Source organism: Ambystoma mexicanum, chromosome 2p (genome assembly GCF_040938575.1).
Source record: "Ambystoma mexicanum isolate Mex_15411 chromosome 2p, UKY_AmexF1_1, whole genome shotgun sequence".
In the NCBI taxonomy this organism is placed as follows: domain Eukaryota; kingdom Metazoa; phylum Chordata; class Amphibia; order Caudata; family Ambystomatidae; genus Ambystoma; species Ambystoma mexicanum.
In genome coordinates this window covers 666,278,081-666,295,236 of record NC_090923.1, presented here as the reverse complement: position 1 = coordinate 666,295,236, position 17,156 = coordinate 666,278,081, and the positions used below count along the sequence as shown (strand labels likewise).

At 45.6% G+C, this 17,156-nt stretch overlaps 1 protein-coding gene across 4 annotated transcripts in view; it reads left to right on the top strand.

Moving 5' to 3' along the window:
* LOC138566675 (neuroglobin-like) overlaps positions 1 to 17,156 on the top strand; it is a 370,623-nt gene that overhangs the window by 287,147 nt on the left and 66,320 nt on the right. For all 4 annotated transcript variants that reach the window (XM_069644241.1, XM_069644243.1, XM_069644242.1 and 1 more), the window contains one exon: positions 8,961 to 9,081. In XM_069644241.1, coding sequence (XP_069500342.1) covers positions 8,961 to 9,081 — 121 coding nt within the window. The remainder of the gene's footprint in view (positions 1 to 8,960; positions 9,082 to 17,156) is intronic.

Here is a 17,156-nt window from a genome sequence, read left to right as displayed (position 1 = left end):
CTGGAATAGTATGTCAGCAGGTTGACAGATGTTGTGATCTGTGCCTGACCAGCATGTCACTGCACCCAATTGTTGAACTGTCTCAACCCCTTTCTTTTTATTCTGACAAAGTGATGCATACTTGCTTTATGAACCTATGTTTCAATTAAGAATGCTCTTACATTTTTTCAGGTTGCTTTATCGTGTGATTTGGTGTTTTGAAAGTACAGACAATTGTATAGAAGAAGATTATAAATTATAATCTGTAAAATTGGATGTACTCTCAGACACATTTGCATCAAGATATAGACGATTAATAGGCTACCCTCTTGTAGATACATTGCTGCTATGAAAACTAGAGTGATTGAACAGTGTACTAGTTTGACCCTTAAATAACAATTTTGCAGAAAGTATTGTGTTGTTTCTAAATATTAAAGATGGAAAAGGAGAAGATGAGGTCTCCCCTGCTGCCTTCTAAATTGAAAATGATGGGATCCTCCGCAAATCACTTTTTGTTACTGTCTTGTTTGCCTTAACTGTCTGTAGAGATATTCATACTCATATGGGTTTATAATCCATAGTGTTACTCCATAAGTCATTATAATCTTAACCATTTATATCATGTTTGCTGGTATTGAGGCAGGATGCCAGGCGAGGGTCTTTTGTTGTAGGGAGGTGAGTAGACTGGGTGCAGGGGTGGGTTTTGTGTTGTGGGCTGGGGAGGCAGGGAGAAAGGTATGGTTCTTTTGATTTGCCAGCTCTTGTTTGGCTCATAGAGCAAAGCCAGCCCCCCTGGTTCAGCAATGACTCAGCAGTTCTATGTTTCTTTGACAACTGGAGTTTTTTTAATGTACTTTTGTAACATAAATTGTATATTGAAAGAATTCTGATTTGTATTTATTTTATATATTTGGGGGTTCCCCCAAGACCCCTTATCTATATTTGTATCCCCTCCCCAACCCCCTCCCTAATGCTTTTATCCCCTTACCATCCTATATTTTTCAATGAGTTTTTTCAATGTATATTTTTCATAAAGAAATACGTCGTAAAAACTCCCGTCGGCAAAACAACTCCATACCGGCTCAGCTCTACCAATGAATTCTCTTGCTTCACCGCCTCTTTACATTGGTCTAAAATTGCTGATGGGAACGTATGGGATGGCAGGAGTTGTAGCCTGCTGTCAAATTGCAAACTTGGACCAATAGAAACCTCAGCCCAAATCCCAGCTTTCCCTTTTCACAAATGATATTATCCTGGTAAAATCATTTTACTATGTTTGGCTTGTCCATGTCTCTTAGGAACCACAAACATAACTGAAAGATAAGTTGCACAAAAGGAAATTAATGTCGAAAATGTCTATTATTGATACTTGCGAATGTGTGGGGTCAGAGGTTGGTCTTTTTCTGGAAGGTGGGGGTCCCTGCATTGTGGGCTTATACCACAGTCACAGTGGCCAGAATATGATACTTGCAGCCTAGGCCTAATGTTGCCAGTCCTCCCCTGTGTGCCTTGCTGCTGGTTTCACCCTAAGAGGTCCCGGCAGTCACTGGCTGGGTCAAATTAACATCTGTGATTACAAGACATGAGTTGAACACCAAAGCTACAAATCTGTAACATTACTGGAAAAACCTTTCTTTTGCCACAAGTGTTGCTCAGAGGTTTAAGCATGGTACTTGTGGGAGGAAAGTTGGTCAGGCCGAGGTGCAAATACCCCAAGTTAGCTAAACGCAGCAGGTTTCTAACAGCCATCTCCGAGATCTGCTCCTGAGTGGGCTCTCTCTGTCACTTATACGCAGCCCTCCCAACTCACTTAAGTGAGGCTGAGTGATTAAATGAAGAGTTCTGTGTGGATACAGCCCAGGCCTCACAGCCTTTGAGAGGCTGTCCAAATGAGTATGCATGTCTTTTGGTTTGGTATCCAGTTAATATGTTGAAAAAATTATTTCGAATGACAAAAATGTCGAAAAGTTTACCTAAAAAAAAATTCAAATTATTTTTTTTTTAATTTACATGTTTTTTGTTTGTTTCGCGAGTAAAAAAAAGGGTAAAAAAAGGGAGTCTTGGGGGGAACCCCCCCATTTCAAACAAAAAAAGACATTCAAAATGTTTTTTTAGGTAACATTTTTTCGACATTTTGGCATTCGAAATTATGTAATTCGAAATAGTCACTATAAACCTTTTGGTTTACAGACATTTTTTTGTTATTGTGAGTATTGTGACAAATTAAAAGAGCGGAGAGCCCAGTTTGCATTACTTGCTCAGAACTGTTTCATGCTTGATATGTTTCGAATATTCAATTCTGTTATGATTCTTATGTGGGCAGCATGCTCTTTTCTTTCATGCAAATTGCAAGCATTTGTGTCCTTGAGGATCGGCCCATCAGCCACGCCCACATTCCTCCTCCACCTGGCACAAAGGGGGAGGGGTATTCCCAAAAGAAACTGTTCCCATTTCCAGCACTATTGATCGTTACAAAGAGTTTTTTGTTTTTAGTTTTGCTTATATAGCACTTATCGCCAAAGCACTGTAAAATAAGTAATAACACTGTTAACTAATTAGGTAACATTCATATACAGTGATCTGTTATGAAGAAGAAAGAAAAAGAGCTTTTAACTGTGTACGAAAGGAAGGGTCAGAAGTGAGAGAGTGAATAGCTGGAAGAAGTGAATTCCAAAATATAGGAACCACAAAAGAAAACAGAACGAAAAGTCGATTGAGCAGAGTGGGATGAGAAACAGTCAAAGGACAGAGAGATTGAGAACGTAAAGGATGTGATGGTCTGTACCAGGATATAAGATAGGTGAGATAAGAAATTGCCAAGCCACAAAGACATTTAAAAACAATAGAAAGAAAATGGTATTGGAGAAAAATTTCAGAAGGTAACCATTGGAGTGAGGCAAGAGCTCGAGTGATCGAATAACGAGAGGAAAGAGAACAGATAAGATGTACCGAGGAAGTAAAAAGGAACAGTCACTGCGTGAGAGAATCATACTGGAGGCTAAAAGTTTAGTTGCACTGAATGTTAGGAAAGGGCAAGCCTTAGATGAAGCAGGTGGAGCCGACAAACGCGGGCAGTGACTGACCTACATTAAGAAAATGACAACGAGGCATACAAATGTATGCTAAGATTTAGGGCTGAAGTAGATAGAAGTGTAGGAGGAACAAGAGAAGAAGGTAAAATAGAGGGAGAAATTGGAGATGGAGGAAAAAACAATTTCAGTTTTTGATTAATTAAATTAGAGGACATCCAAGACTAGATGGAAGAGAGACGAGCAGAACATTTTGAATGCAAAGACTTAGTAAAGGATGAGAAGGAAACGAAAATGTCAGGGCCATCTGCATGAAGATGACTGGAAAAATGAGGAGAGTAAATGATAGTGGACAGTGGAATTGTATACGGAGAGAAGAGAAGAGGTCCAAGGACAGAGTCTTGAGGAACTCAGTACTGTGCAGGGAAAGAGGAAACGGAAAGGCCAGTTCAGCAGTCTGTATAGGTGTGGTTAGTTAGGTAAGAACAGAACCACTTGTGAACAGAACTAGAGATACCAAATGAAAAAGTCAAGTTTCAAGAATGTTCTGATCAACCATATCAACAGCAGCAGAAGGTTCGAGAAGAATGGTGCAGCGAGCTGATAGTAGAGTGTCAGTTACAGAAAGTTCAGCGGTTTCAGTAGAGTGAAATGGCGAATCTATATTGCAGAGGGGGAGTAAGGAATGAAAATGGAAATGTGATGAATCTCTTGCTGATGCATTGCAAGGTACGAACCGTGCCTTTAATCTGGTGCAATGAAAGGTGTGGCCAAGGGAGCACGAGACCAGGAACAGTCTGCAAAACCTGACTGAGACACTTGGGGCCATAATAAGTAGTTCCTATTCAACAGTCCCATAGGTGGCGACCTTATGTGAAGGGTGCGCCCTGAGGAGCCCTATCACCTGCTCTCACCATGAATACCTCCTTCCAGCACTGCATGAGTTTACATGGGTGATGGTTTGCAAAACAGTCCAGAGAACAGAAGTATGGTCCGTTACTCATGTGCAATGCCCAGGTCTAAACTTCAATCCACACAGAGACCTGCCAACTTCAGTATTTTCCATCAGAGATGGTTGGGATAAGATCCCAGCGTCAGCTGTGCCCTAGCTTTGTCTCGTCAATAGAGGTGGAAGTCGAAACTACTGTGCAGGCATCGTAGACATCTGTCAATTCTTTTGCTTTCTTTTATTTGACAGTTGGAAACATTCGTAAACTGTGTTGACTTGTGTGCTTATGAAATATGTGTTGAAAGCTGTGGTGGCACTGTCGCTGTCACTTGTGGGCTTTGGTGTCTTGTACCCTGCATAGGAAAGAAGCAGGTTCTTATCCCCATCATCATCATCATCATCATCATCATCATCTGTGCCCTTAATGGGCGCCATGTATATTCTGGTATCCTTAGTCACAGGGCACATTTGGGATCCAGGGCTAAAGGGGGCCTCAGGGAATCACATTCACAACTGCTGCCTTTGGCGTGATGGAAAAGTCAACGCAGGAGGTGCTTGCTAGGTCTCCTGCCATCCCTGTCACCAGTGGTTATGGGCTGACTCTAGACACAGCCAGGTGTTTTATTGTCTGTGTGTGAGTGCCCTGGGGCCAGCCTAAGAACACGCACAACACTGCAGGTTCGTATTTGCTGGAGAAAATTAACTCACTCAGGAAGAAAAGGAAACGCTTTACACTTGGCATTTATTTAGCAATGAGTAGCTAGCCTAGCCAATTATAGCACTTCAAACTGCACAAGACTTTGTTAGCAAAATGACAAAAAATGCAAGTTATAAATGAGCACAGTTCTTATGTTCCTTAGGTATTTGGACAAATCAGGGACCCCCTCGTCTAAGCACTCGACTCTCTCTGGATCAGATTCTCTCTGCCACTCCCTCTAATCTGTGCTCACTGAAATATTATGTTGATTTATCCCGCCCACCACTACCACCCTGGGGCAGTCTCCAAGCGCATTTGTGGCTCTGCAAGAGAGGGCGGTGGGAGGTTAGTAAGGATAGGGTGAGAGAATAGGTTCAGAACCTGGAGAAACTGACGTCTGTGAGTGTTGTTTTGCATGTGAGAGTTTGTGCGGGAGGCCTGGTGTCTTGTAATCGTATGGGTAAAATTCCATGCCTCAGGTTTGTGGTAGTGTTTTAGTGTTAATGTGTTTAGTGGGGTTGTGCAAACTGGTTAGATAGCATTCATAAGGGGTCCAGAGTCGTGGCTGGCCGTATCTGTAAGATTATCCATTGTCTAGGTCTGTAATTGCATTGTTGATTGTTTATGGACTAAATGGGTGGTTCTCTATAGGTGTGCACCAGCATCTGGAGATGCTGGGTGCGAACATAACATTGATATTTAGTTTATTTGTGTGTAGTGTGGCTAGCATAAGCTCTGATATGGCGTCCATTATGTTGGAGGGGCAGGAAGGGGAGAATGGATTAGTAAGTTGGTTTGTAGGAGCCTCTAGTACGGTTCTTAGGTTGTTACTTGATGGCATCTTGCCCGGTTCTTGGTTGTGGTTTTTGGCCCATCTCATCTCCACTCTAGTTGTTTGTCTGTGGTATTATTGTTGCCGGTGTCCTTTGAGGTTGCCATTGTCAGTTGTATAGCCAGGTTTTGAACCCTTTCCTGAAGGTGATGTGGTCTTCTGTGGTTCTAATTTCTTTGGGCGTGGTGTTCCAGATGCTGGCAATTAGATGTGAAAACGCTGTTCCACCGAATTTTCTTTTTTTTTCAGGAATCAGGAACAGCTGCAAAGAGGTCTTTATTTCTAGGACACCCCACATGCACACCATGCTAGTTTACTGGGTGAATCCCTCCACCCTGTGTAGGTGCTAATCTTTTATTGAGTGTGCCTGTCAATCACTGTGATGCAACCCCTCCTAAACCCCTCCGCAACTTGTTTGTGATGGAAAAGTACTGTCTTGCATCCTGATACCAAAGCGCTCCTACCCCTCCCGCCTTAGAGACGGGCTGAACGGCTGGGAAGCACCACTGGTATGCAGCCTTTGGAGCAACCTCATACCTGTTTACGCACAACAAAGCAGGGAAAAGCTAAAGCCAAAATCTGCAGGCCTTCAGTGCAGGCTTTGAACAACAGTTAACCTTTAGCAAGCAAGCTTTTCAAACCTACTGACTGTGCTGTCTAAAAGCAAAATGTACTAAAAGCTGTGTAAGCATTCACTAGGCGCTTCAAAAAGCCATTTCCACCTATCGCAGGCTGTGTGCCTATGCACCATTTGGTTATTGCACGACACCAGGGCAGATGATGAGATTGTTAGAGAGGGGGTCAATCTGTGATTCATGTTCACCAGTGAATTGGCGACAATTCGCAATGCCCATGATGAGAGAACCACCTGACATGCACTAGCCTGCACTCTTTTTTGGCACGATAATGCGTGCAAGCATTATCATGTGGTGTGGTGTATGCGTGTGGGTAAAGCAGACCACTGCTCTAATAAGAATCAGAACCCTGGTCGTTAACAGCGTTATAGCACCTCCTTGAAGAATTTCAGCTTTCACGATCCAAGTGTGGGTGTTGCTGTAAAGCACACTAGGAAATTAGATCTGGCATCAAACTTAAACAAGCATTGACAGGTTTTTTGCATGTATTGTAACGGTATTAGGGGTGGAATGTAGAGGGAAGTAAGTACTGAGGGGTACTCTAGGCAAATTATATGAATATAATGGTCACTCCATTAAAGCAACATAAACGATAATGGCGTTATGAAAAATAATACACCTGATAGCTTTATTCTACCTGCCCATAAAAACCACACTACCTAACAGTGGTCTCCTACAGCACTTAGATTCCATTAGCGTGTTAGCACTTCAGGATTCTAGGGGTGTGGGCAATAATTGTCAATTCTCATTCAAAATGTCAAGGATCCTCATAGCTTTATTGCACCCAGAGTCCATTCCAGGTGCTTTTCTGCTCTTCCTCCTTGCAGTTGTCAGGCAGTCTGAATGCTACTGCCATTACATCATCTTCCCGCGACTCGGTATGACCCCTTCAGCTCCGTTGTGCTTGCTCTCAACAGTAAAATATAGAAAAGGGTATGTGTCACCCTTTACCTGTCGCACATACATTTCATGGCGGCCATCTTGAATTATTTAAATTGTGCACAAACTTGAAATGCAGACTCCAAACAGTCCACCTGCACCTGTGGAGGAGTGCTAAGACAAAGGGGTTTCAGCAATACCGACACTTAATTACCATTAATCCTTGGTAACAGCCCTGGCTCTGCTTAGGACTGTTTACTTAAATTGCTTGCAATTAGCGACGGCGCTAATTGCCTGCACTTTCGGGCAATGATGCAAGTACAAACCCACAAAAAACTGGAGAGAATAATCAATGTGTACAAATAGTTTAAAATACGATGGGAACCAGGGAGGTTCACGTTTTTAGGGCCCACTCGGGTTCTCAAAACCAGGGATTCATCCGAAGGCATTCTGCAAAGAAGGAGGGCTTGCATTGTTGAGGGTCTGCTTGTAATTGTTTATTTGGAAAGCGTGTATACACAAGTGAAGTGCTTCAAAGCACTTTCTTTCACCAAAGGGACAACAGGCGTGAATGTTACACTACCCAATACAAGCGGTGGGGGCGTCATTAATAAAGCTCCACGCAAGCCAGCAGCAAAATAGTGCACGTTGGTTGAAATGTCATGCATCTATAACCATACCGCACACTAGTGTTGGGCATCTTTACCCTTGTACAGTGGAGTTTTGCTGAACTGCGCCATCTGTCCTAATGTATGAGGTGCACAACCAGCTGCGAGTTTATTACAACTGCATTTCCCAAAGAGACTTTGATGACGTGATTGCGTTTATCCAAATAGCAAATTCTTGGTTTTAGTGAAGAGGCCTGCAGCTAATGAACGTAACAGAAAGGCACCGTGGCACCAGATGCGGACAGAAAACCAAAGTGGTGTCTGATCTTGTGGCTTAGTCCAGACGTTGGCAGCCCTCAACACTCCCATGCCATGGGTCGCCATTCAATGGCATCGAGGGCACCACCGAAGTCCAACAGTAAAATTAGAGATGAATAAGACATGATTTTATTCAATTTCCACAGGAGCCGCTTCAGAGGCACGCATCTGCGATGTAGAGGGATGCTGTATTTCAAAGGCTGCAGGAGCAGCCTTCCCCCTAACATCTCCCTGGAGAAAGAAAGCAGGCCTTTCTCATTCACTCTTGAAGCAGGGGGGGCCTGAGCAGGTATGGGATCTCTACTGCAGGAAGAGGCCCTTAGCAAGGAAGTAGGAGAGATTGAGTAGGTATGCCAACCTCTACTACACTTTCACTACACGACTTGCACACCATTATCACTGGCCCACTTTAACAGTGCTACCTAATTTATTTATTTTATATATTTTTTAGATTTGCAAAGCACACTAGCAGCCCACGGGCATCGAGGCGCTGTTGCAAGACAGTGGGCTTCATTACGACCCTGGCGGTACGGGGTTAATGGCGCTGGTAGAGCTGCCGGCGCCGTTAACCCCATACCGCCTCATTACGAGATACGCTCGCGGGACGCCTGGTTTTACCAGACGTCCTTAGCGGGTCCCGCGAGCGGCCCAGCATGCTAACAACAGGCCCGTAATTATAACACAGTAGCAGTGAAGGTTAGAGCGCACGGTGAGAAGTAGCATATACACGGGTTAATTATAGAAAAGGGTCATGAAATGTTCCCATTCAGTTCTCCAAGAAATTAGGGCAGACTGGATAAAGGGGATGACAACTGAGAACGGGAATATGAAATGTCCCTGCAGTGTGCACAGCAGCTGTATGAGCATTGCAGCTGTCTGATGGACCTCAAGAACCTCCCCGGGGCTTTGTGGCCGGAGAAGCAGTGGCATGAGTATCCTTTATTATAACAAGATCTTTGCAAGGCATTACTTTGGATGCTCTTCTCTGCTGTCTCCACGGTCTCCTCAAAGTGTTTTTTTATGTCAAACTTCAGGGTGATGTCCTTTATTGAAAAGAGTGTGGCCCGCCTGGGGCAGGAGGACAAGCTGGAGATGCTGGCCTTCGAGCTTGGCCGGAGTCACTACAGGTACAACGCTCCCCCCAAATACTACGAGGTAAGTGACAAACAATGAATTGTCTCGTGTAAAAGGCTTGCTCTGCTCACACTGCTCTTCTTTGCCTTCCTGACTTTTCCCAATATCTATCTGATCTCATTGTTGTGTGATGGACTGCTCACAGTACCATCCATCTGATCTCCTTGTTGCGTGATGGGCTGCTCACAGTACCATCCATCTGATCTCATTGTTGCGTGATGGGCTGCTCACAGTACCATCCATCTGATCTCCTTGTTGCGTGATGGGCTGCTCACAGTACCATCCATCTGATCTCATTGTTGTGTGATGGGCTGCTCACAGTACCATCCATCTGATCTCATTGTTGTGTGATGGGCTGCTCACAGTACCATCCATCTGATCTCCTTGTTGCGTGATGGGCTGCTCACAGTACCATCCATCTGATCTCATTGTTGCGTGATGGGCTGCTCACAGTACCATCCATCTGATCTCCTTGTTGCGTGATGGGCTGCTCACAGTACCATCTATCTGATCTCATTGTTGCGTGATGGGCTAGTCACAGTACCATCAATCTCATCTCATTGTTGTGTGATGGGCTGCTCACAGTACCATCTATCTGATCTCATTGTTGTGTGATGGGCTGGTCATACTATCTGATCTCATTGTTGTGTGATGGGCTCCTCACAGTAGCATCAATCTGATCTCGTTGTGTGATGGGCTGCTCACAATACCATTTATCTCATCTCATTGTTGTGTGATGGGCTGCTCACAGTACCATCTACCTGATCTCATTGTTGTGTGATGGGCTGCTCACAGTACCATCTACCTGATCTCATTGTTGTGTGATGGGCTGCTCACAGTACCATCTACCTGATCTCATTGTTGTGTGATGGGCTGCTCACAGTACCATCTACCTGATCTCATTGTTGTGTGATGGGCTAGTCACAGTACCATCTATCTCATCTCATTGTTGTGTGATGGGCTAGTCACAGTCCCATCTATCTCATCTCATTGTTGTGTGATGGGCTAGTCACAGTACCATCTATCTCATCTCATTGTTGTGTGATGGGCTGCTCACAGTACCATCCATCTGATCTCCTTGTTGCGTGATGGGCTGCTCACAGTACCATCCATCTGATCTCATTGTTGCGTGATGGGCTGCTCACAGTACCATCCATCTGATCTCATTGTTGCGTGATGGGCTGCTCACAGTACCATCCATCTGATCTCCTTGTTGCGTGATGGGCTGCTCACAGTACCATCCATCTGATCTCATTGTTGCGTGATGGGCTGCTCACAGTACCATCCATCTGATCTCCTTGTTGCATGATGGGCTGCTCACAGTACCATCTATCTGATCTCATTGTTGCGTGATGGGCTAGTCACAGTACCATCAATCTCATCTCATTGTTGTGTGATGGGCTGCTCACAGTACCATCTATCTGATCTCATTGTTGTGTGATGGGCTGGTCATACTATCTGATCTTATTGTTGTGTGATGGGCTCCTCACAGTAGCATCAATATGATCTCGTTGTGTGATGGGCTGCTCACAGTACCATTTATCTCATCTCATTGTTGTGTGATGGGCTGCTCACAGTACCATCTACCTGATCTCATTGTTGTGTGATGGGCTGCTCACAGTACCATCTACCTGATCTCATTGTTGTGTGATGGGCTGCTCACAGTACCATCTACCTGATCTCATTGTTGTGTGATGGGCTGCTCACAGTACCATCTACCTGATCTCATTGTTGTGTGATGGGCTGCTCACAGTACCATCTACCTGATCTCATTGTTGTGTGATGGGCTAGTCACAGTACCATCTATCTCATCTCATTGTTGTGTGATGGGCTAGTCACAGTCCCATCTATCTCATCTCATTGTTGTGTGATGGGCTAGTCACAGTACCATCTATCTCATCTCATTGTTGTGTGATGGGCTGCTCACAGTAGCATCAATATGATCTCGTTGTGTGATGGGCTGCTCACAGTACCATCTATCTCATCTCATTGTTGTGTGATGGGCTAGTCACAGTACCATCTATCTCATCTCATTGTTGTGTGATGGGCTGCTCACAGTACCATCTACCTGATCTCATTGTTGTGTGATGGGCTAGACACAGTACCATCTACCTGATCTCATTGTTGTGTGATGGGCTGCTCACAGTACCATCTACCTGATCTCATTGTTGTGTGATGGGCTGCCGTTCAGCTGATGCAAGGCAGTTGATCCCATGTCCAAATTCTATTTCTCCCAACACAGAAAGTGCTTCAGCAGCAAAATATAATCCGCTTGCACCACGTTGGAACTCAGGGTCACTGGTTGCAATCCAGGCAAGTTCACTAAGCCCTTTATATTTCTACAGTCGATAAAATGAGTACCATTGAGTTGGATAACAACAAACCTCCGGACAGGAGAATATTGTGCCTGTTCTGAGGGAACTGCACTGGCTTCCAAGATCAGCAAGGGTCAAATTCAAGGCGGACCTAAATGCATAACATTCTTAATCTTATTTGAAGGAGACGGTCGCCTGGCATGAGCCATCTCGGACTCGGAGATCAGCAAACAAACTTTAAGCCCCGTTTTAGACTTAAGAGACCGTAAACTGCTCTTTTCAAGTACTGGCCGCCACTCTCTGCAACTCCTTACTCTTTGAGATTCGTAACACTAGCACCTTGCTATACTTTCAATGGAAATGAAAGATCTTCTTATGATCTCCCTTACCGCCCCGCGGCATTGGTTCATAGCGCTGAGATAACCGACTGGTCACTATCCCTTGATAAATCAGTTAACAAACAAAAACAAATCATAATTCCCCATCTGGTGAATTTGGGCTTTACAAATATACCTGTTCTGATATTTAAAACATTTTTTTTTATTTTTCCATTTTTTAGTCCTTATGTGCCAATGTAGCTTGTGGTCTCACCGGGCCCGGCTAATAGGGGATACTTGCTTGTCCCTTAAAGGAAATAAAAACACAGACACCAGGGTAATAAAATCATTTTATTGTATGTGTAATGTGCTTTCTTTTTGTGTGTGCTGCGTGCATGTGTTTTTGTGTGGAATTTTAAGAGAAGAAAAAAGAAAAGGAACAATGGAACAGAACTCCCCTGCCAAGGAATGGGCTGGGCAGGGGAAAAAAGGATCCAGTACGATTTAAAAAAAAAAACAGTTAAGTAGTACAATTGGAAGGGAAGCAAAAGAGAGAGAGGGAAAAGAAAAAGACTTACTGGGGGGGCAGCTTACGGCACCCAGGGCCTATCATCTATAAATGGCACTGGGCGGCGCATGGGGGAGCCCCCCACAGACTACACCATGGGGCAGAGCTGCTCATCCCAGGGCAGTGGCGGGTGTCGACCAGTGGCTTTAGACCAGACGGGCCCATCATTATCAAGACGCAGGCAGCATGTAGGGTTTAGCCCTAGTCTAAAAGAAAAGCCTCGCCTGGTCCACGTGTGGGGCACCCAGACCAGGCTTCCCGGCCGTGCCCATGTCGGCCCGCCTCATGACCAGCCAGGCAGGCCCTTCATAAAAGTTCTCCTGGGCCACGTACGTCATGTGTAGTCTGGAAGGTGAACAGTGGGGAAGTCCTCACCGACCAGCCCGGGTGAAGAGGAGGGAGAAAGTCCGAGACTTCTCCCTTGGGGAGCCCAAGTGAAGATTGGAGGACTACCCCCTGTGTTTCATGACTCATTGTAGAGGGGGGGGGGTCGAGAACAGGCCGTGGCGTGTGGCAGTGATCAGTGGTGGCATCCCCTGTTGCCAAGGGGACAACGCCTAAGTGAAAATGGCAGTGGGTGCGGCAGAGAATGCAGTGCCATCCCCAGGGCACAGGGGACGCCACCTGAAGAAAGGAAGGTAGCACAGGCCGTGTGGTGATAGGGGCGGCCCCCACACTAACGTGGCTGCTGCAAACATTTTAAAGAAGCCATTTTAAAGAACCAACGGGACCCACCCATAAGATTATAAAGTGCTGCAGGCATGATGGTGATCACGGATATCCCCCCAAGCCAAGGGAGCCACCCTGAAGCAAACCACAAGGGGGTAGAGGTGATATACCCTGGTCTGGTGTGAGGCAGCGTGATGGTGAGATGGGACCACCCACAGAGGCCATCTTCTGGCCTCACACTCCAAGTGAGTGATACCTGAGTTTAGTTAAGGGGTCTGTTGGGTCAGGCTCACACAAATGGTCCCCACAACCCCTCCAAGTAAGGGTGAGATGACATAGTAGGTCACCATTTAGTTGGAGTCACGCCGGGGGTATCCCAGGGTAAAAAGTTAAAAGTATAGGTATACGAGTGTCCCAGTTGGGAACTCTGTAAAATACACTCTTAGTGTCTGTGTCCATTGCTAATTTAAGAACTCAGGGTGTAGCTTATCTGCTGTTATTTTATTTGGTTGGTGCAGTACCCCTCCCTATCTAGGTGGACTGGTGGGTAGGGGTGTCCATACAAATTGTCTCTGCTCTGGGGAAGGAAAATGTACGGCCTTGCACGGACTGGGGTGTGGAAACCCGGGGTTACACATGTTTTTGAGAAGAAGGCCTCTACCCTAGCGTAGCGCTCGGCAGTCACAGCCTGTCCACTAAGGCGCTTGTGTCTTATTCCTTAGATGAATGCCACTCGCAAAGGGAAGGGATTGCCCAGATTAATGGGACAAAGGCTCATTACTGTAGAGCCAGGAAAATAAGTCAGTGGCGTATCATTCCTTGTATGCAGCACGCAACAGAAAATAAATATGGCATTTAATATATGCTATACTTAATATCAAATGCCTGTGAAACCCCAGTACGCGAAGGTAGCTTTTGATTTCAATGCCACTTGCACACCTCATAGCTAGCCCTACTTGTCTTGTCAGTGTCCGCCTCTGTTTAAGTATTTACCCTGTGCCTGGGAGGGTATAAAGTGGAACCTAAATCCAATTCCAATGTTGTATAGTATGTTAACATTCAGAGGCCTACGTTTGATCGGTTCTATGTCTTAAAATCACAGCAAAAATGGCCGTGAATACAAAATATTGCTGCAAAAAGGCTGTGGTTTTGCCGCCACAATCATGTAAAGGATGCGGGGGACGCCCCCGCAACCCCAGGACCCATTATACCATTTAAGGGAAGCGGGGGACACCCCCACAACCCCCGCTCCACTTAAATGGTATAATGGGGTACACCTTTACCGGGTCTAACCACAGCATTTTTTGCAGCGATTTCTTTTACCAGCGACATTTTTGCTGCAATTTTATGACCTGATACCGTTTGATCCCCACGCACTCTCATAAAGCTGTGTGCCCCTCTTTATAAGCTACTCCATCCAAATCTCTCCACCCTATTTTACTTGTAGAGTAATTGATGGACTCCAGGGGTGGACTGAGAACCAAGAGAGGACCTGGAAATAATTTTCAAAGTGGCCCCTATCACACATTTTCAGCACATTCTGAAATACCACACACCAGAGGCCGAGGGTGCAAAATCTCCAGAGTTCCCTATAGGCCGGTCCACCCCTGATGGACTCACATTTGTTTCTCCTTAAATTAATCACCATTTCCTTCTATACTGAGCGCCTCCTTTGCTCTGCCCCATGCTGCTGACTACATTGTCCAAGCCGTGGGTGTTGGACAGCAGGTCCTCGAAGGTAGCAGTCACCCTTATGAAGTGCTGGCAATCATTATGTCGTGGTGGTTGAGCAACATGCCAGCTTCTGCATATCCGATCAGCAGACTTGCAGTGCACAACATTGCCCCTAAGAAAGCCTTTTCAGTTTTTAGTCCGGCCTAAACCATGAGCTGCTCAGAAAACGATCTCCTTTTCCAGTCATTTAAAAATATTTTTGAGGAAATTCACACCATAGTCCACAAATGTCATACATATGTGAACAAAAGGGGGCTGTTTAGGAGAGCATGTGAACATGTTCTTGCTGACCTGCCAAAACGTACATCAAGTTTAATTGCCATAGGCTATCGAAGTGCTGTTTGTTATACTTTCCTGTGCTTAGGCTTTAGTTTGCCCGTTTCCAGGAATTGTCCCGTTTGTGTGTAGTGCCCTGCATGCCACTTCTTAATCACTCCATCTGGGGGTTTATGAATCAAGGCATACTAAGGCACCATACACCTGTGACCAGGTTTTCTTAGTATAGATTTTATCTTTAGAAATAACTTAGGCTGCACCTGTTTCTTCTTCTTTCATGTTTTGGCTATACTCGGCAAAATGGAACTTAGCTCAAAATACATATAGGAGGGTAACTTACCTTAGCCCGTGTCCCAAATTGGGCCCGGCAAGGCAGGACTAAATTCTTGTCCCCTTAGGGAAAATTTTAAATAAAGACACAGACACAAGGGTGTAGGAAATCAAAGACTTAATTTAGTGTTTATATGCATAGTGTTTGTGGTTTATTGTCTTTCCTGACTGAATCGGCCAGCCCACCAAGGGGCTTGATGGAATGAAAGAAGAAAGGAACACAGAACAGAACTCCCCAGTCTAGGAATGAGCTGGGGAGGGGGGATTGAGCTTTCTAAAAGAAGGTGTTGAAAAAAGAAAGGAGAACCACTGTAAAATAAAAGGATAGCAGCGGAAAGTGGTGGCTCCCTGGGGGCGGTGGCCTTGAGTGGCCCCCCAGGGTTGGAAAACTTTCTAAAACCAGGCCACGGGTGTGGGTGTGACTCAGACCGGCCTGGGCAATATCCAGGACCTGGACTGCCTGCGCACAGCAGTCCGGCTGACGGAAGAGCCACCCAGTCCTTGCCCGGTGTGTAGGGTGGTCTGTACCGGGCCTGTCATGGTGAGCCATGACGAAAAAGTCCTCCCAGGTGCATATGCCAGGTGAACATCAGGAGAAGGCAACCAAAGAGCAAGTCCCAGGCAACCGCGCCCTTGCTTCCCAAAGGAAGATAAAGCCTGTGCTGAACAGTCTGTGCCGGCCCCGGAGACAGTGGCGGGAGCCCCAGCATGCTGGCCAGAGCTCCTGGAGAACAGGCGGGCCTGCCTGCTTGCGCCACACAAGCACCATGAAGAGAGGCATCGGGCCCGCTTTGGGAGAGCACCAAGACATGGCAATGAATGCCTACATGGCAACAGCGATGCCACCGAAAGAATGTATACGCTCCGGGGCGAGTCAGTGATGGACAGCAACCCCCAGGGTATGGGGGCCACCAAAACACATCAACAGGGCTGCGGGGCTGAAGCAGTGAGAATGAGCAGCCTCTCAGGGCATAGGGCTGCCAGGAAGGTAAGAAAATACTGCAGATCGCGCGAAAGGACATATATGGAGTGTGGGGCTGAGGTTGGTTACGTTATGCCCCTTGTGGTGGAGGGGCATATCTAACAAAAGTCCACAGACCGGGGGGAACAGCCCCTTTCTTTCATCAGGGGGCAGGCTCCCCAACCACCAAGGACAGCACCAGAAACCAGGTATTGAGAAGGGGTAGCTAACTGCAGCAGCCACTGCATATAAGATAATTTGAATAGTTGTGCTTTATTATTTGAAATGTGTATATATATGTATGTGTTCCATTGTTAGAGGTATAGTTAAAAGTATATTTATACTTGTTTGGGTTATAGGTTTAGTTGTTCAAAGTTATTAATATTGAGTGCATGCGACTAAGTTTGAGATGTATACAGTCTTGGGTAGGTATGAGGTGTAGAAGTCCAAAAGTTGTGTTAATGGTACCCTGACGTGAGGCAGGTAAGAGAAGCAGTGTCCTGCCAGAGGCCAACCTAGCAGGTGGGATCCCTCAATGGGAGGATAGCTTAGGGGTAACGTGCTCACCTTGGAAGCAAGACGACACGGAACAACACAGGTTCGATCCCTGGGCGTGCACTTGGAAACCTCTGGGTATTAAGCACGTTATAAATAACCTATCATATCATATGATATCTACTTGCCCCGATCTACAGTGTGTTTTGCCAGGTAGAGGTTAGGGGTCTGTTCCGACAGGGTCTTCCTGTGACCCCTCTAAGGGAGGGTGGGCTTTTATGTCAGATCCCTCAGAACAATTCATGCCAGGGAACAGCAAGGCGGGTTTATTGATAAGAGGGAAAGTTTATGAAGATATTGTGTTTTGTGGGTTATACATAAAGAGGGACCGCCATTGGGATCCCTAAAATATTCACCTTGGTGTCTGTGTC